The sequence below is a fragment of the Arvicanthis niloticus genome, chromosome 3 (genome assembly GCF_011762505.2).
Source record: "Arvicanthis niloticus isolate mArvNil1 chromosome 3, mArvNil1.pat.X, whole genome shotgun sequence".
Classification (NCBI taxonomy): Eukaryota; Metazoa; Chordata; class Mammalia; order Rodentia; family Muridae; genus Arvicanthis; species Arvicanthis niloticus.
Genome location: NC_047660.1, coordinates 42,679,295 through 42,699,465, shown reverse-complemented (window position 1 = coordinate 42,699,465; position 20,171 = coordinate 42,679,295). Strand labels below are relative to the sequence as shown.

The 20,171-nt window shown below is 42.9% G+C and overlaps 1 protein-coding gene across 6 annotated transcripts in view; it reads left to right on the top strand.

Annotated features, from left to right (window-relative positions):
* The window catches only part of Enox1 (ecto-NOX disulfide-thiol exchanger 1), a 547,589-nt gene that overhangs the window by 326,063 nt on the left and 201,355 nt on the right, over positions 1 to 20,171 (top strand). For 5 of the 6 annotated variants that reach the window (XM_034498830.2, XM_076930695.1, XM_076930693.1 and 2 more), the window contains exons 6-7: positions 15,897 to 16,040; positions 17,230 to 17,367. In XM_034498830.2, the coding sequence (XP_034354721.1) occupies positions 15,971 to 16,040; positions 17,230 to 17,367 (208 nt within the window). In that variant the 5' untranslated portion in view covers positions 15,897 to 15,970. The remainder of the gene's footprint in view (positions 1 to 15,896; positions 16,041 to 17,229; positions 17,368 to 20,171) is intronic. The other variant, XM_076930694.1, reaches the window with a different exon arrangement.

Genomic DNA, 20,171 nt, shown 5'->3' with positions numbered 1-20,171 from the left:
CTCATCCATCATCCTGCCAGTTGTGAGTCAACCCACAATGTGGGCGAGAGCCGTAAAGACCAGAACACATACTTTCTGGAGGGTGGGAGAGGGGAAGTTGTAGTAAAGGCAACTCAGGGAGCCTCCCTTTGCAGGATGTGTATAGCCAAGTGATCAAGAGTATCACTCTGGGAAGACTGTCTTAGGAAGACCTGGATTTTAGCTATCAAAGCACCTAACAGGTCTCCAAGTAACACTTCATTCTCTCAGCTCCTACAAAAGGAATTGTATGTTAACCCCACCCCACCCCCCCAATGCCTCCTGAGATGAGAATTGTGACCATAAAGTAGAGGAGCTCAGGAAAGTGGCTCACAGGGTCCCTGTGACAGAAGCCCTCCTCTGACCTGCACATTGTACTCCCAAGCTGAGTTGCACACTTCATAGGAGAGACAGAGAGAATGCTGTGCCCAACCAGTTTCTTTCCACCGGGACTGAAGAAGTATCTTCAGCAATAGGTAATAGGAGATTGCTGCTTCAAGTTTGTCCCTTGGTAACCAACACAGACTTGTGTTTTCAGAGTCTTTGGCACTAGTGGTGATCCCTTAGGATAGGAATTATTATAAAATCTGGGTTTCCTACCTTATTCTGCTTGTGAATTCAGAGTACCCTCCCCTCCAATGCCTGTTTCTGTAGGTCTTGTTTATGGTTTATATTGAAAGGGAAAATAAATTCCAGGCCTCACAGGTAGCTGCCAGTGTAATGAGATTGCTTGTGCTAGAGACACTGTATTGAGTACAAGAGAGAGAAAACAGATTGAAAGGGAAAGGTCTGTGATGCTCTGACTTCACTTCCCAGCCCAGGAGAATTGTCCCAGGCAGTCCCAGATGACCACAGGTTTACGCCCCATCTTTCTGTCTCTGTGTCTCTCTATGTGCATAGAGGTTATACATGTTACACACCGGCCTATCTATCTAGCCTTTCCCCGATGCTTAGCCTCTCTTGAATGAAGGAGCATCGGCTCTGCTGTCAGCGGACTGCCCTCATGCAGTATTTGCTGCTTTGAACACTCCGTGGACACATTGCCGAAGCTGTGCAATCATATTTCTTGCTTCACAGTACAACTCTGGCTCTAGAAGGCACTAGCTCAGCCACACTGTTTCAAAGCAGCTTGCACTGGACCTGTGGCCGTCACCAGCCTTGATGAACTCTAGATGACCCTAAAGCCATCTCCATCCATACTGGACGGAGGGGAAGACTTCCTTCGTTGGCCCAGGAAAAGGCTCCTGGCTGGTACCAGTACAGACCTTCACTTTCCAAAAGGACAGCCATGATTGATAGAAGCATCCATATCACACCCCCTTGCTTGGCCACATATGTAGGTTGTTCAACCTGCATTTTGAGCCATCTAAAAGATACCCTCTTGCTCTTGCCTTGCAGACCTGACAACAGGCAGGCCTTGCTGACCTTTGAAATTTTAGTAGCATGCACTGAGCTACTCACACAAAAAGATGCTAGAAGCAGCCATAGAGTGGCAGGTAACAGTCACAAAATTATCAGAGACCCCTACCCAAAGAGTAGCAGTGTAGACAGTGACAGGAGTGGTAGCAGCAACATGGTGGCTGCAAATGTCTTGAATGTCTGGGTCAGAAGTGACAGAAAACAAAGGCTGAGGAGACAGGAAGAGCTCTAAAGAGACTTTGCTGAGAAAGTGGAGACTGGGGTTGCTGGGGCTGTTATGGAAGCTATGGGGTCTTAAGGATCAACCATCTGGGGCATCCTAGAGCTAAGAACTGTAGTACTTGCATGCTGTTAGGTTACAGTCCCAGCAGCCAAGACCTGTTCATGAGCAAGTACTGGTTTCCTGCTGACTGATGCTACCACTCACTACTGCTTACTACAGTGGAGAGACAGAGATCACAAAAGCTTCTGTGTAGAGGCTGAGGTACTAAGTCCAGAGCAATAAGCCTCCATCCTTAGTGCCTAGACCATGTCTCTAGCTTCTAAACCTGGAAACAGTAGGCTCCTAGCAGTTAGAGTTATCAACTTCTGGGTCTGCCTATCCAGTTCCCAGACCTTGGAAACTCAAGGGCCTTGGGTCATCAGCTGTGATAGTTAAACTTGATTGTCATGTTGATGAAATTTAGAATCACCATAAAAACAAACCTCTGGGCATATCTGTAAGGGAGTTTCCAATTAAGTTAATTGAGGTGGGAATTTCCACCCTGTAATGTAGGCAAAACTGTGCCATGGGCTGGGGTCCTGGACCGCATAAAAGGGAGAAAGTGAGTCCAGCAGCAGCCGTCTGTTTCTTTCTGACTAGGAGATGGTGTAGCCAGTTGCCTCAAGCTGCCAGCCCCGTGACTTTCCTGCCATGATGAGCTTCCAGGCAGAACAAAAGTCATCAGGTCAGCATCTTAAACTAATCTCTAACATCAGACAAAGTCCACTCTAGGATACAGGTCAACCCTAGGCCTACATCATACATACTCGGTCCTTCTAGGGTGGTTTTTTTTTTTTTTTTTCTAAATGGACAATTATTACCCCAATATCAAGAAAAACATGCCCCTCAAGAAAGCATGCCATTGGGTGTTTCCAGCAGCAATGCCTGTTGATTGGCCCAGACCCTTTCACTTGGGCACCTCTGTGATGGCAGTAGAGGGTTTGAGATGGCCAAGAAGGGCCATGACGGAGCCAGACTTCCAGTCCCCATCAGACTATAGCTATGTCTGCTGCAGACGGCTGTCTCTTGGTTCAGTACTACTGATGGTGGCATTTCCAGACTTCTTGTGAGATACTTACTGCTCAGGGCTCAGACCTCTGGCTTCATGATACTTTTCTTGCTTCCCCCTACGGCTGCCTCTGCCCTGCTCCCACCCCCACCTTGTTATTTCCTTTTTGGAAGAAGGAAGGCATCTTCAAATACCTCATATACAAGCCTAGCAGTAAGTATATCAGTAAGTGCTTACTTTTCCAGAACCTACATATGGGTTTGCTGTTTGTTTGTTTCAATAGGAAGGCTCCTAACAGAATCTAGTTCGCCATAGTGTAGGCAGGCATCTCCAGTCTGCCAGTGTTTTTTGGACCTTTGAACTTGTTCTGTGTCACTGCAAACTCTCTGAGGACAGAGACTATATCTTGCTCACCATTCTCCTATTGATATTTACCACGGAGTCCCATATACTATGGTCACTTACTGAAGACCTCTTGAGTGGATGTATCCTTAGAAGGTGGAAGTAATCTTCTATCCCACATTGTTCTGTCCTTGCACCAGGCAAACTCCCAGGAGCTTGTCTTGTGTTTTTGGTGGAAGAAACCCGAGTGCAATGATTCTACAGCAACTAAAGTCGAGGCTAGGGTCTCGAACCCTGGACTCTGCCATTGTTTCTGATCTAGAGGAAATGATCCAAGCCTTCATCTTCAGAACTGTCTTTTCTTTCTTTCTTTCTTTCTTTCTTTCTTTCTTTCTTTTTTTTTTTTTTTTGACAAGGCTGTAAACATTAACCTCACAGATGGTTGTGTCTTGTAGAATATTTTCCCCGAGAGATCCAGAATGTATACTGCTTACTCAAATGGCGTTATATAGTAATGGTCTTCTCCTGTGTGCATCTCTAGAGAATGGCCTGCTGGAGGGAGGGTGTGAAGGGAGCGGTACCTCTTAGTGTTGACACTCCTTTTATTTGAGCTCATCACATGGATTAACTCAAAAGAGAAATTTTCTTATGACTCCCTTCCGAGCAAAGAGGACTGTGTTGTTGCATTTCTATGCAAGTTGTCACAGCCAGAAGAAGGGACAGTGCATTGCTGCTGGTGACTGTGTATGGAAGTTCAGATGCCTCAGGGTGTGACTGAATGATGACAGCAATCCCTGTTGACACCAGGCTTGGCGGCCGGAGATTGTATTTTAGCAAATCCAGAAATCATGAGTTTTGCTTCACACTAACTATGTGGTTAACTGTTTTTGTGTGCCTTAACTTTACTACAAAACGCTTTTGCTGTTCAGTCTGCTAAGTTGATAGGTTGGATAAGTACAAGATCCAGTCTCCCACATGTGCCTACTAGTGAAATAGTTATCTTCATCAACCTAGCATTCAGGGGATGGGGTCGGGGCGGGGCTGGTGAACGATTGGAGTTGATGGACACTGCGGTTCCCAGTTGCCACCGCCTTCTGCTCTGCAGTGCTCAACCACCGCTAGTCGCTGGTTATTTTCTCAAGTCATTATTTTGCAATAAACATTATCTCATAATAAACTGTAACATTTAGAATTTCTCGAGAATAAGAATATCAGAGGACTAGAAGAACAGAAGATCTTTTTCATTAAGCCTGGAAAGGGAAAAATGTGATAATGCTAGTGGGAATTCCTTTAGAATATTTGTTTAGGTTGGGTTTAAGCCATCTAGCTGTGAAAATAAACCATGGTAACAGTAGCAATATACTGTAATTCCCTCAAAGCACATTCAGCATAATTTCTTTTTTTATAAATAATAAAACCATAAATAAATATGATTACGCTAAGCTAACATGAAATTATATTCAGGACCCTGGGCCTGATGTTTCTCTCTCCTATCTGCATTATTCAAGCTTAGTGTTGGCCTGCTCCTGGCTCTGCTCTCCTCTTCCCTCCGTCTTACCTGCTTACATTTAGTTTATGGACACATAACTGGAGACGGGGTGGGGGATGCTATTTGACCTTGCACTGAGTTTGGTGAGTGGAGGGAAAGTAGAACTTTATCTCCCAGGTTGTCAGTAGGCAGCTTCGAAGCCTCCCAGCCAGGGGTCTCACCTCATATCTTACCATGGGTTTTAATGGCATTCACATCTGACAATATAATTTCCCTATAGGAGATCGGCATGAGATTTTGATAATTTTGCTTTTGAAATTATTCTAAAAACCAGCTCTGATTTCTCCATAATTGTGCAGACTCAGGAATTCTGCAGAGTGAGAGGGCGTGCTGACAAATGATTTCCAACGGTAATGACTTTCGTCTGAATGCTAAATTTGACAAGAATTGTCCTAATACAAAAGTTATGGGTATTTAATGAAATAATTCTTTATTTTAGATAATAGACTTTCCATTGTATGCTAGCATAGAACATTTTTAGGCCTCCAATATTATTGTGGATATCTTTATGCATCAAGTACCCAACTGATAATGTAGCCACAGGAAAGAGAACAGTCAGGGATCTCTTTTTTATAATGTAAGTAGGGAAAAGGTTCTCCTTGAGGAACCTAGTCTTCCAGATGCCACTACTACATAGAAATTCTGTCTGTCTTTGGTTAGGTAGGGTTACTCTATTTTTTTTCTTCCTTCCTTCCTCCCTTCCTTCCTTCTTTCCTCACTCCCTTCCTTCCTTTCTCTCTCTCTCTCTCTCTCTCTCTCTCTCTCTCTCTCTCTGTCTCTCTCTCTCTTTCTTTCTTTCTTTCTTTCTTTCTTTCTTTCTTTCTTTCTTTCTTTCTTTCTTTTTTCCTTTAGGTTTTATCAAGACAAGGTTTCTCTGTGTAGCCCTGGCTGTCCTAGAACTCACTCACTCTTTACACCAGGCTGGCCTTGAACTCAGCGATCCACCTGCCTTTGCCTCCCATGTGCTGAGATTAAAGGTTTATGTCACCACTGACCAGCTTTTCTTTTTTATTTATTTTTTATTCCTTGACAGTTGCGTGCATGTATATAATGAACTCTTGCCTTCTTTACCCAGTCTCTTCCTTTTGCTAAATCCCTTCTGCCTCCCATGAAGTCTCCCTCCTAATTCCATGTCTTTTGTGTGTGTGTCCCCTACTGAGGTTAGAATTCCCTAATAAACGTGGGTGGGAGGTTGTTTGCTGAAACACAGCAACTTAACAGTGACTATAGCAGGAAGAAAGCCACACCCCTCCTACCAGCCACCAGGAACTGTCCATTGTCTCTGAGGGAAGGGTGGGGCCTCAGGACAAAATGCACACTGGCTAGATCTTGTGCAAGCAACTGCAGCTACTGTGACGTCGAGAGTCCATTGGTCACGTCATGTCCAGAAGACACTGTTTTTTAGTAGTCCTGCCCAAGCTCTGCTTTTTACTATCTTTTTGCCCCCTCCCCCTGGCCTTCTCCCTCCCCCACCCTTTCCCTCCCTCTTCCCTTCCTCAGTGTTCCCTGGTGGAGAGGTATGGTATAGGTGTTCCACTTAAGGCTAAACACCCCATATATACTTACTCTCTGCACTTTGAGTCATGAGTCTTTATAATGATTGCTGTCTACTCCAAAAAGAAGAAGAAGAAGAAGAAGAAGAAGAAGAAGAAGAAGAAGAAGAAGAAGAAGAAGAAGAAGAAGAAGAAGAAGAAGAAGAAGAGAAGAAGCAGCTCTCTGATGAGGGCTGAGAGACACACTAATTGATGGGTACAGAGATTTAAAAGGCAGTTTGATATTATGCCCAGTGAGCAAACTAATAGTAGTCTGTTCTTTCCTGGGGCTTGTGACCTTCCCAGCTATGGATTGTTGCATAGGTTTACAGTACTAGGCGTGACTTTGCCCTGTGGAGTTGGCCTTCAATTCAATCAGAAAACAATTGATTGTCCCCAATCAATTGCACCGATGGGTCTATCTTCCCAGACTGGTTGTTATTATAGCTGGCAGAGTTCACAGCTGGCTAAGACTGCTAATGGACTCTTCTCCCCAAGGCAGCCTACATAGCACCTTCCAGCACTATAAAAGCTAGCCAGCATGGAGAAAGCGTCCAGGTCAGGTTTCAACTTGATTTCTCCATGTCCTGTAGCCAACATCTGTGGTACCCACAACAGGGTCTTACTATCAAGTTCTGCTTTGCAATCAAAAACAGTAGCTATAGCTTCTATTGTCTCAGGGATCTTTGGGACCAGCCTGGGCAATTTGTAGGAAGGTATTCCACAGATGATGCTGGGATTTTTGTTTCATAACTTATGCTTTGGAGGGAGCATTACCCCCTGTGTAAGGTACGTCCATCAAGCGCCTTCCAAAGCTGTATTTTTACTAAGCATCCTTAGTGTTAGTTATCCTTGCCCCATCCCCTCCTCTGCTATATCTTCCCAATCCTCTTGCCACTCAAACCTCTTCCCTGGCCCTTCCCTTTTACTTCTTCATGTAAAGAAAGTTACTTGACAATAATTGAAGGAACTGTCTGTTTGGCTTCATCAGAAGCAAAACGGCTTCTCTTGTAGATTCAGAGGAAGAGTCTTACTTGAGAAGATAAGGGTGGAGGGCCCTTCTACAGCCTTTATGGAATTCTAGACAAAATAGAATGGGCAGCCCTGTTAGAACTTTACCAGCAGACTGTCACAGTGACCTTCAGCCCTGCCTCAATGCCAGAGCTATCTCTTGAGCATTATTCAATATGTGGCCCAGGATGACCTGGCCTTGATTCTGCTGCCTCCTGCTCTTAGATGGCAGGATCACAGGCTTCTCTACCATGCCAGCTCTGCATGGCGCTAGGGATCAGGATTGAACCTGTAGTTTACTACACACTGCAGTGGCAAGCACGCTGCCCACTGAGCTCTCCAGCTCCAGATCCAGATCCAACACAGTCTTTCTCATTTCTGAATCATTTATGGTTCTAGAATCTAGAGCCTCTTCTGTGTACAACCCACCCACCTCCAGCCTCAGAAACCTGACAATGCTCAAGCCACCCAGCCAGGCCTTCTCTTCCTCCAGACATCTCCATGGAGTCCTGCTTAACACAACTACCATCACCAGAGGCTTATCTGGTATCGTATTTAATCAGATTGCTCCCTGCCAAACTAGAACCTTCTAGCAAATGCCCACCTACATTTGCAACAGGCTTTGTGTCCTGTTCTTTTCCCTAAGAATGCTGGGAAGCTTTCTGCATAGCCCACCATGAAGTAAGCACAGTGTTTGATTGGGAACTGGGAAGTTCTCTGTTCTTACCCACTTGTTACTTACCAGAACAAGGGCCATATGTGGTCATCTGAGAAACTGAAAGCTAGGTTTCTGGTGATTTAGAGGAAGAAAAAAGGTAGGCTTCTGACTTGGGGCAGTGCATTGGAAAGGTGAGTGCTAGCTGCTGTGTCTGTAAGTCCTGGGGCATCGTGGCTGCGGGGCTAATGCTTTATTCATTGGGCTGCAATGACATCATTAAGAACCCATTAGCTTAAAGAGTAACTAACTTGTTCTCTGTGACTCTACTAACTGAAATGTTAAGCAGGATGAGCCACTGGTTCAGGCTGGTCAGGGTCTGATCCGGATTTTATGGCAGGTAGATTTCCATAGACTAAAAGGCTATGCCCAAGGCTTTTTGGAAATAGATAACTCATTTACCAGGGTTTGCAGCTATTTTAAGGGTCAGGTATTTACCTGGGACAATTAAAATGTTTCACTTTGTGTCTTAATTTGTTTTCCACCCGTGGGTCAGGTATAAAATGAACACATAATGAAAACACTGAGCCACCCACAGCAATTATAGAGTTTACTCTTATTATTTTTTTGTAGGAAAATAATGTTTGCAGAAAATGTTTTCTGTTTATCAGTGTGGGCAAGAAGTATGTAACAAATACTATCTTTTCATAATATATATATTAATGTGCTTGCCTATGTGCTCTGTATGAAGGATTCATGTCTCTTGATAGTTTTATCTTCGAAGCCTGGAAGCCACCTGAAGTCTTGCTCAGACATTGCCTCCTTTCTTGACAGGAGTCTTTCCCTGGTCTCTCTTGCTCAATTTCAAGAGCCCATGGCTTTGCTGTTGCAGGTAAAGCTTGTGTTTACCAAGAGTTTTTTGTTTGGTCTGCTCCGTGGAGCCCCCCACATGAGAATGTAAAGAGAAAAGAGAGTGAGAATTCAGAATGGGCTTAACGGTGGCAGGGAGTTAGCTTTGTCCTTGTTTATGTTCATAAATGTATCTATGACTTGCTTAGATGGCAGTAGAGAACCAATCACCTTCTTCCAGGGATAGCTGGCTCATTTTTTATTCCTAAGGCTGCACATGAAGCTGGCCTGAAGCCAGAAGTCAGATTTAGATCTCTTTCCCAGGTGAGGAGATAGGTAGAGGGGAATAATCCCGGAACTGTTTGGAATGGTGGGCAATTACTCACCATCTCCGCCGACGAATGGGAGTGCCTGTCAGGAACATTCTGGAGACTTCTGTACTGGGAGGAATTGGAACTGATGAATTTCAAGTACCATCTAATTCTGCACACCACAGTGCTCTGTGAACCGAGGTGTGTTCATCATGAATCCCAGGGGCTCTGCGGTAATGAGGGCTCATCAATTTAGGCTTAGGTTTCCGGGTAATGGTGCTTCTTTTAATAACTCACTCACCGTCAGGATAGGGCAATGGTAATTGTTTTAATATTGATATATTTAGAAGACAGAAAGCAACCCAAAAGAATAGACAGTGTATGAAGGTTGCTGACTGACATCTGTCCATGAGAGGGCTGTTTGAGCTATTGTATTTTCCACAAATAGTCTTCACATATAATGTTGCCCTTTCTTGGAAAGCTGAAGTGGTCTCTGTGGAAGGTCATGGATTTTAAAAACTGTCTCCAGAGACTTAAAAGTTACAACTGGTCAAAAGAGCATACAGGCCTTCTCTCCTTTCTGTTTTTAATGGAAAGAGTAGAGCTTTTTTTTTTCCCCTGAAGGTCTCAAAATTGCTCTCTGAGTATTTGTTCAATGGAAGCATGAATGCAGGCTTTTTGAAAAGCAGAGTCTTCCTGAGAAAAAAATTGTACCTGTCATTTCTATTGCTCTACACACACACACACACACACACACACACACAAATGCACATGCACACACACACATACAGAGGGGGGTGTTGGGGGAAGAGAGAGAGTATGTGTGTGATATTGAATAGTATCTTTCCTGCATCCAAAGTAATTGAATGTGCTCTTCTGCCCATGTTTGTTCACTTACATGAACACATCTCTGCTGATCATGTTATTAGGTTGTGTAATTTCAGAGGCTCCCTGCCTCCTTGCCTGCCCATCTCTGTATGCCCTTGCCCTGAAGACAAGGCAACATGGCGAGGGTGAGGTAATGCCTCATCCATTGTGTGATCATTACTTCCCTAAGATAAAAGGAAGACGATTTGCAGCTTAAAATTGGCTGCTTGACAAAGTAGAAAAATGGAGGATATAATCACAGTCCTTATAATGGAATTTAGTGTTTGAGAACTGGCGGGATCTGCTTTTCATCTTCTGTGGTCCATGCCAAATTGAAACTCTCTTCCGATGATTTCACCTTCTTCCTACTATACATTTATGACTCTGTCATGTTAATGTGCTGGTGAGTGGGCCTGGAGATGCAGTTATTTATAGATCTGAGCTCATTCAAATATCAGCTGAAAGAAACCTCACAAAGGGAATGGACCATGGTACCTGCCCTTGACCCTGCTCTGGAAACCAAGGATGTGTGGGACCCAAAATCCTCATAGATGACTTCTTGAGGGCATGAAAACTTTCTAACTATTTGTCCTGACACTAGTCCATCTGCATTCTAGTTTTCAAAAGACATTCTCCATATTGTGTTCTTTAGCTTTCAACCGCCCCCCCCCCCCAGCTTTGGGGTTGAACCTTATCACTGAGCTCTTTGGTGTTTGATGTCCCCCTTTCTCTACTTTTTCTTTCCTTTTCTCTTCTCATATATACATGTATTGAAAAGTGCTTAGATATATAGTGTTTATGTGGAAGGAGGTGATGGGAGAGAGCCTGCCACGTTTTGTGTCTTTGCTGGTCACTGACAAGTTCATTTCATCATCCTAAATTTAGTGTTGACTAGTACTAGCAGTGAAGGGGAGAGTTAGTTATGTGCAGGGAAGTTTTGTCTCAGGGAAGGGCTCGGGTCCAGGGGGAGCTAATGAGCCTGTAAAATGGGAAGTGTTGGTACAAGGAAGGCACTGAATGGAAACAGAGAAGAACCATTGTGTAACCCATTTGTCTTTTGTCCTTAAAGAGAAAACTGAAGGGAAAAAAATACACAGAATAGATATGGCACTTCTTCCCAGGGACACTGTGAAGGAAATGTCTAACCTCATATACATGTATATGCAGACAAACACTCGGGCACATAAAATAAATAAATGTAAATTTTAAAGTATATTTACTGCTCAACAAATCTTCCTATTAATTTGTTTTTTCTCAAACTCTCCACTAAAACCTTAGTTTTATTCTTTACCATTAATTTGCAGATAGTGATCATTGATAAGCAGTCAGAATCCTGTATATTTACCAGGCTTAAAAACTTTACAATTTTTTTATCTAGGATCTTAGGGTATCTCTATTATCATCCACTTCTTCATTACCACCTTTAAGCTATTTCAAAGTGTTCCCAATACTCAAAAGAATTAGAAGCGATATAGAGTTTGCAGGTATTTGCTCCCTACAGCGTGGGCAAACATGATAAATCTTCTTCATCATCCTGAGCTTAGAGCTGATTAGATGGTGGTTCTAACGCGGAGTGCCATGGGAGGAGAGAGGGGAGAGTCCACATCTCCTGTCTTCTTCCTTTAGGATACCAATGGCATCTTTCTTCAGAGACATTGGGATTTACATTGTATACCTTCCTGTGACCCACCTGACATAGTGACTTATCTCTAAATCTGTCCCCCTTTGCCAGTGACTGCAACTGGTCCCTTCCTTATTCCTCTAAAGGTCAGCTTTTATGTGTTCTTATCATGGTTTTGGTTGTTGTTGTTTGTCTTGTTTTTGAGTGTTTACATGTATGAATGTGATTTTTGCCTTCCTTCCTTGCTTCCTTCCTTCCTTTCTTTTTGATGTGTGTGTGTGTGTGTGTGTGTGTGTATGCATGTCTTGTGTCGGGGGGCGGGGTGTCTTCATTTATTTATCTCTGTGTACCATGAGCATACAGTGCCCATGGAGGTCAGAAAAGGGCATCACATTCCCTGGAACTGGAATTACAGATGGTTGGGAGACATCATGTGGGTGCTAAGAATCAAACCTGGATCCTCTTGAAGAGTAGCCAGTGCTCTTAACTGCTGAGCCATCTCTACACCTCTCCACCTCTTACCCGAGCAGTAAAACACTCAGTGGTAAAGGTGACTTGCTCTCCTTAGAAACCAAGGGAGAAACACTGTGCACCTTGTCTTTGTGGTCTCTGTTTGTGAAAAGAAAACAGAATTTTACAAAACAAATGTAAAACACACAGCTTTCCTGTTGTTCTTTAATGGGAAGGCTGTTCTGGAGTTCTCTGATTCGCCACTAGAAGATGAAAAGCTCCCCCCTTATTATCAAAGACAGTTGTTTTAAAAGCATGACATTAACATATAAGTAGCTTGTGTCTTGTTGTATAATAGCCCATCATTTTAATATATGGAATGTCTCTATAACCTGAAGGCGGTGTCCTGCTGAACACCAATATTAAATATGTTCTTTGTGATAGGAAAATGATTTGGGGATGAAAATGCAGGTTTTTACCTCACACATAAACTATCACTAATAAAGAACTTCTAACAAATAAGGCCTTGGCAATCATGTGATGTAAGTTTGCTTTAATCTCATTTCTTTTAAAGACATTAATAAAACTGATTCTCACATTGTATTGATTTTTCTATTAAAGTAGGTATGAGCCTGAGGAAGTAGGTCAAACGAATCTATTTTTTTTTAATCCAATATTTTTAAGACCTAACTGATTTTTGCCCCATTTAACAGGAAACTCCTGTTTTGTGGACAAGCATAGGCGAATTTTCTTCTTTCAAATATTTGTTTGCGATACATATAGCGTTAGAAAGGTCTACCAAGTGAGAGCATGCCATCCTTCTCTTAAACTAGAGTCCCTTTGTAGGCTTGATGAGAATAAAAACATTTTTTGCTCGGTTGATATAACACAGTGAAGTACTGAGCAAAATATATCTTCTTAAAGATTTGGGAAATTAGGTGTAAGATTTTGGCCTTTGATGCATTTCACTAAAGAACAGGTTGGAGGTCCGTTAAGCCTGGGTAGAGCTTTTCTGGTATCCTTGACATTCGGTACATCTGATTGCTTTGTGATAATAATCCCTCAGTAAAACCTGTAAGCAGAAACCACCAATTTCATAATTTGTCAGGAAGCTCTTAAAAGCTTTTGTATTTGCATAGAAAGAAAAAAGCTCGAGAGGGAAAAAAATACATCTTTTATATGATGTTATTTCACAGGGAATTGTGGGGAACGGAATAGTCTGCTACAATTTAGGTGTGGTACAGAAAACTAGGGCAACACTTCCTTTTAGAAATATCAAGTGTTATTCACTGTTTTATAATTAATTACATAATTATACACCAGAACACAAAGATCCCCGGATACCTTAATAGAAAAACTGCACTTCCAAATAAAATAACAATAATTATCACCTACTGTATTCAGGGTACTTTATTAGCTGTAAATCTTAACTCCCCATATCTGTGCGTAAATAAACATCATTAAGAGTATTAATCTTTCCTATAGTTCAGAAACAAAACCAAGGCAGAGAAGCTGGTTTGAATGATGAATTAAGCATGCTGGTCTTGAATGATTTGGAGAGGCCAGAGTCACCAAAAACAATAGTTGTTAACAAAGGACAAAAGTCACTTCTGCTTCCATCTATAAGTTACCAGGTAGTAATTAATATTTTCAGTATTCCCTTTTGTTCAAGCCCATGTGACTAAATCAGTTTAAAAATGTAAAAGCAGTATCCTGGCGGTCCTGATAATTTGAAATACCTGGTAGGTATGAACTTACTTCAGGACACCATTCATTCTTCGTACCTTGATTGCTTCATGAGGTTGTAGGCAATTAAAACCATTGGGTTGTGATATAAGAGAGTTATAATAAGCCGGAAGTCACAGAGTTCACGATAGGGATAAAGGAAAGTTTACGAACCACATCCTGCTAACAAAACACTCTGAGATAGCAGCAGTTTGTTAAGGTGTCTGTGGAAGATACAGATTGAAGCCATGGGCCCCGTCCCAGGGCCTTCAACGCTCCTCTGTAAAGCCGTAACCACCACAGTGAGCATTGCCACTAGAACAGACAGTGTGGAGCCAAGACAAGCCAATGCTGTTCCTGTAACACTGTAGAAAAAAAAAGTCAAGGTTAAGCATAGCCAGAGAGGCTGTAGCTATAAAGCTGATAAGGTAAGGAGATACTCTCTGCTAGAGTGTTTCAGAACTGCAAACTCATTAGACGGGAGAAAATGTGTGATTGATGTCCATCTGTGGACATCTGAGCTGGAGGACAGAAGCCAACTACACTTCATTTAGGGAGGCAAGTAAGACAAATAGTGACCTTGTGATGATCCAAGGCTGCTCCACTACAGGGCCATTGAGGAGAAGAATGACACAGGCTCATCTGGCTCTGCTTTGGTGCCCTGAAATGTTTGGAGCTGAGAGGAAAGCACTCTGAGGCTTCACGGTAGTGCCGATGAGTGAGCAGCTGCAGGGCACACACTCAGGCTTGCTCCGGGTTTGCTGAACTTGGTTTATATGAAGAGGATCTGTCCTGTGGTATTCGTGGCCCAGGGTAATTGGTATACAATGCACAAGCACGTTCTACACTCATTAGGCAAGCAGTGTTTAAAAGAAATGTTTGACGTATATGTTCTGAATACAGTTTGTGCCCCAAATTGGAGTCATCCACTGCTAGGTGCTAGGTAATTGGGAGAAAAATTCCCCAGCACCTCATTTGGCCCCTTAATGATGGCTAGAGGTTAGCTGAACCACCCAAACGGCGTGTTCCTTATATACCCATCTGTGAGACACTGAGACCCGAGCTTGCATTTGAATTGAACTGGCAAGAAGCTGTCTGGCACCATAGTGTCTATTACGGAGTGGAGCTACTGATACTCCACCATTAGAGTCAAAGAATTTGAAATATTTAAGCTTCACACTTTACTAAAAAGAAAAACTACAACATTTACTTATACAAGTATGAACAGAAATGTGACTGGGGGGGGGGGAGTAAATTTATATGTAACAAAACCAAACATTGAACTTCAGTTATCTCAGAGATGGGTCAGACGGCCATTGGGCTGCTCACCTGGGTTTGCAACTGGCAGACATGCACTTAGTCTGTGAATCTGTATATGGTTAGCCGTTGCTTTTGTAAGACAGAAAAAGGCATAGAATTTTATAATTAATGTCACAGAGACCCTTTGTAACTTTATTGTATGTTGTATTCTCATTTATATTTGAGTATAATAAAATACCTATCTCTATATAAATATATGAACATACCATACATATATATGTATACGTGTGTGTGTGTGTGTGTGTGTGTGTGTGTGTGTGTGTGTGTGTGCGCGCGCGCGCGCGCGTGCACGTACACCATGTAATGCTCAGGAAAATTTGGACCGAACCAATTTGGACCAGTTAAATTTCATCATCTTATAGAACTGAAAAACAAACGTTTTGCCTTCGCTGCTGCAGCCCTGTAGATTTCTTCCCGGACAGGCCCTGCCATTCTTTACGGCTTGCCTTCTCTAATGATTTAACAGCCTTACAGAAAAAGGGTTCTTGCTTTTTTTTATTCTCCCTCCCCATTTTTTTTGTCCTCTTTGAATACATTTCACAGACGGCCATCTTCCAAAATAACAACATCAATTAACTTTTTTTAACTTGAAAAGAAATCGTGTTCACCCTCGTCTGCCCTGACTGTTGGTGTGCAGTGTGTGGAAGAGGCTGTGCCGGCCCTGATAAGGCCCATAGGCAAAGAGGCTGTGGCAGGAGACTAAGCCCTAACTCACTCAGATGCTGCTGTTTCCTGAGGCAGCCCTGGGCCAGATGAGGCGAGCTGACCATACATCTCCTGAGCAAAGAGAAACTGTGCCACAACACTGTTTCACTGAAACAGTGAACACTGAAGGAAACACCTTCAGGTCTATGCCCGGCTGCTGAAAGTGGATCTTTGTGGTTTGTTTTGTGTTTAAATAGACAAGGTTCCCTTCTCTGTGACCTTCCTCAACACAATCTTCTCCTCTTTTGCAGAGTCCAATGACCTCCAAAGGGACCTTCCACTCAGCTGTCAAAGCACCCCGGCGCCCCAGGGTGCATGCAGTTCAATGGTAGATGCAGCTGGATTTGAGAGCATTGCCCAGTGTCCTCGGGAGCTTCATCAGATGATGGCTGCAGGTAAATACTGGTGGTCAGTGGAAGACACAAACAAGAGTTTTCTCATTTATACCAGGAAAGCTTGCTCGGCTATGAAAATCCACGCTGAATCAGGGGCCAGAGCCTGGAGAGAGGAGGGGACTATGAAACTCAAGAAGGAAAAAAAAAGTATAAAATCAAATTTAACACAGATTTTTGTTTTTCTTTTTTTCCTATATAAAATTCCTGCTATTTGTTTTCTAGTTTTATTTACTGATTTTATTAGCCAGTATTTATAAGGCATATTCTAAAACAGAGGCCCTGAATTTGAAAAAGAGCAAGGAGGGGCTTATGGGAGGAAGGGGCTAGAGGAAGAAAAGGGAAGGGGGAAAATAAAAAATATATAATCTTATAAAAAAAACCAAAAGAAATAATAAAAAAGGAATATGCTTTAAAAAGTCATTTTAAATAGATACATACATTTCTTTCAAGCATGGATCTGAACCTTCCTGGTGCTATGGCCCTTTAATACAGTTCCTTGCACTGTGTTGGTGTCCCTACCCATAAAATTATTTTTGTTGCTGCTTTTTAAGTAGAATTTTGCTACTGTTATGACTTGTAATGTAAATATTTGTGGTCTCTAATGGTCCCAGGTAACCCCTATGTGAGGGTCATTCAGCCCCCAAGGGGTCGCGACCCACAGGTTGAGAACTACTGCCTCCTCGGGCCTACGCTTCAATGATTTACCAGTTTGGTCAGGAAATGTTCTATTCCTTGACCACTGTTTTTTTGTTTAGAAGGGATGCCGGGCCCAACATGATCCTCAGAAACAGACACATTATCCATCTTGTTCTGTTAGGCAGTAAACTTGCCAGTGGTTTGTTCTAGGCCCCCTCTCTTAACAAGCATTGCCTCACAAGGAGGAGGAAAGTGACCCTTTCCTTTTTTCCAAAGGTGTCTCTTTAATGGCATGCTGCAAACAATACAGATTCCATGTCATTAAGTTTCTTTCTAGAAAGTTCCTCGGAAGTACTTCTTCATGCTTCTGTCTCTGTGCTTCTACCCAGATATTTTTACATCTGGAGAAATTATTGGTATAGTCTAGATCACAGTGCTTTAAAAAAAATGTCTTAGCAATGTGCTAAATGAAGCCTCATGTCTTTAGGAACGTGATTTCCTTTAAAGGGAAGGAGCCTTGCCTGTCACTAAGCTGAGTTTGTTTCTCCTGCAGCAGCTGATGGTTTGGGGAACATAGCCCTAGATACCACCCAGCTCAACATGTCTGTCACCGATCCCACAGCCTGGGCCACAGCTATGAATAACTTGGGCATGGTTCCCGTGGGGTTGCCTGGACAGCAGCTCGTGTCTGGTAAGCCTTCTCCTGGTTTCAAAGATGCTTTGCAAAACTGCCAAACACCATGGTTGACAGGTGTTCCATGGTAATCTCCCTCCATGCCGGTGTTGAGTATGGCCTTTGGGTTTTGACCTGGCTGTGTCTGGCTGGCTGCATTAGGGATTGTTTTCTTCTGCACTCTGCTTTTTGCAGACGCAGCAACCCTGACCCTCACCACTCTTGATACATAGCACATCTTTTCTCCACAGCGTTGCAGGCACGGTCGCACTTTCAGACTGGTAGGTGGAATGGCTGATACCTGCTTTCCAATTTGTGAAACTTAGTCTTGTACAGCGCCCTCTTTGATGGCCATCTCCTTTGTGATAGCTCTGAAGTTGCTCTCAGGTTTGGTTGCTGCTTTTGCTCAAGTCTCCGTGTTACAAACATGGAAATTGAAGATGAGTGTTGAAGGTCACTCTTTCAGCCTTGAAGGGACACGTGTAGGAACTCAGCTCAGCTGACACTATATTCAGACTCCACTGCCCGTCGTACTTTGAAATAGTAATTCAGAACATCCGATAGATGGCATATTTAGAAATATCGTGAAGTCAAAGGTCATTGAAAGATTTTACTACTTAATTCTATCTGTGTTTATTGAGGGTTTTATGTGTGCTTTGTAAAATAGGCTTTGAAAAATAAAATTACACACACACACACACTTGTAAGTATCGGCAAAAAGCATGTCTTCATAAATAGAAAGAACGTGACTGGTCATAGGGACAAAGCTGATGTGGTGAGCAGGATGAGCAGGGCTCGGTGGTGGTGGTGGTAAAGATGGAATGTGGCATTTTGCTGGTCCGTCACTGGGGCCCTGAAGGAACCAGCGATTGGATGGGAGATGAGTGTTGTTTGTAGAGATGGTGGGACTCATGTCTACCCACTCACTCAGCAAATACTCATGGAAGCTCAACTGGGTACACAGGCCCCAACAGTCAGCAGATGGCTGATCCCCATCCTCTTGGGATGTGCCTTGGTGGGATGGCTGGTGACTCTACTGCAGGATGTGTTTAAACAGCACAATAGCTGTCTTCGTCCACCAAGTCCAGACATGGCGGATGGTATGCACAAAAGAGGAATGGAATGTCCTTCATTTTTTCCTTCTTTCCTCTGTCCTTCTGTCCTTTGCTCTTTTTCTTCTTCCTTCATCCATGCCTTTGTCTCTCCCCTCCCTTTTCTTTTATCAACAATGTTCATTTAAAAAAAACCCTAAATTAGCTATATTAAATTATATGTATGTATATATGTATGGTTTCTTTTTTAACATGTTTAGGAGTCATTTTATGTGTAACAGTGATTTGCCTGTATATAACTGTGTCCTACACATATGCCCAGGCCCATGGAGGCCAGAAGAAGGCATTTGATCCCCTGGAACTGGAGTCATAAAGAGTTGTGAACCAATTTGTGAGCTCTGAGAATGGACCCCAGGTCTTCTGGAAGAGCAGCCAATGTTTGAGCCACTGAACTGCTTCTTCATCCCCATGGTTCCTTTTTACCGCAGCAAGAAGGAGCCTGGGAGGAGATAAGAGCTAGGAAAACTGAGACAAGAACATCAGAGGGAAGGAAGAGACTGGAGTGTAGCAGTTCAGATGGTGCACGCCTGTAATTCCAGCACTAGGGCAGCTGAGGCAGAGCGATTATGATTTTTTAGCCAGCTTGGCTACTTGGCTAGTGAACTCACACCTTTAAAAATGCTGTAGACTTAATGTAATCCACAGCTGTTCTCCCTCACAGGGCGTGCACGCACAGGGCACCGTCTCTGAGTTGCTAAGGAGTTTGTCCCAGCCCTTTTCTCAAAAGCTCATCCAGACAGATTCTTCCTTTTGGTAACATGAGGGTTCAGATTTGGATTTCCCCACTTATCTTTTCCCAGCTCCCTAATTGAAATATTCAGACAGCAGAAATTACTTCATTCTCAGCTACCATTTCTCCCAGAAAAAAAAAAAGTGTGACTTCCAGAGTAAGCCCAAACCTCAACAATTCATTATTTTACCTCACAATTTTGAGTCTTCTGACATTTTAACCATGACCAATTTATGATTTTCCTAGCAACCTACCATGAAAAGAATTACAGCCCTACTCGTTATAGAAGATTTACCGTATCTGCCCGAGATTGTGTTCTCTATCTTCTGCATTAGCCAGACTGCTTAAGCGGGTTTCGAGCCTTTCATTGTCTCTCCCTGACTCTCTGGCTCACCTCTGCAGCCTGACTAGGTGAGCCACACTTGGAGGAGCAGCCAGCTGCAGTTACTGACTGAGCATCATCCGGGTCCAGTTCTGTTGAGACCTCCTGGTATTTGTGCATTATCCCTCTGTCTTTTTTTTTTCCTGTGCAAATATTTCAAGCCATTGTGAATAAGGAATATTCTCTGATGTTCTTTTCTGTGAATGTATTACGGTCAGCTATTTTCCATTGTATGCTTTCAAGTTCAGGTAAAGAATCCATCATGTCGCTAGCCTCACGTTCTGAGCGTCTCATCCATTTCTACTTTCTCTGTTGTTGTTCTGAGTGTGTTCCTTTAGAGAACTTAGTTTTTATCATGTAAAGGCCTCCTGAACTTTTTCTGTCACGTGATCACATCTGTTAAGACCTACCATAACATTTAAATGTGGCAGCTTATACAAAATGTGTATCTGTATGTAGAATCTTAACTAAATAAATGCTAGTCTTTTATCCTGTTTTTTCTTTATAAATTTTTTGACAGTTCTATGCATATAACAATGAATTTCAGTCATTTTCACCCCACAGATCCCTTTCTCATCCCCCTCCCTCTTCCTCTGAA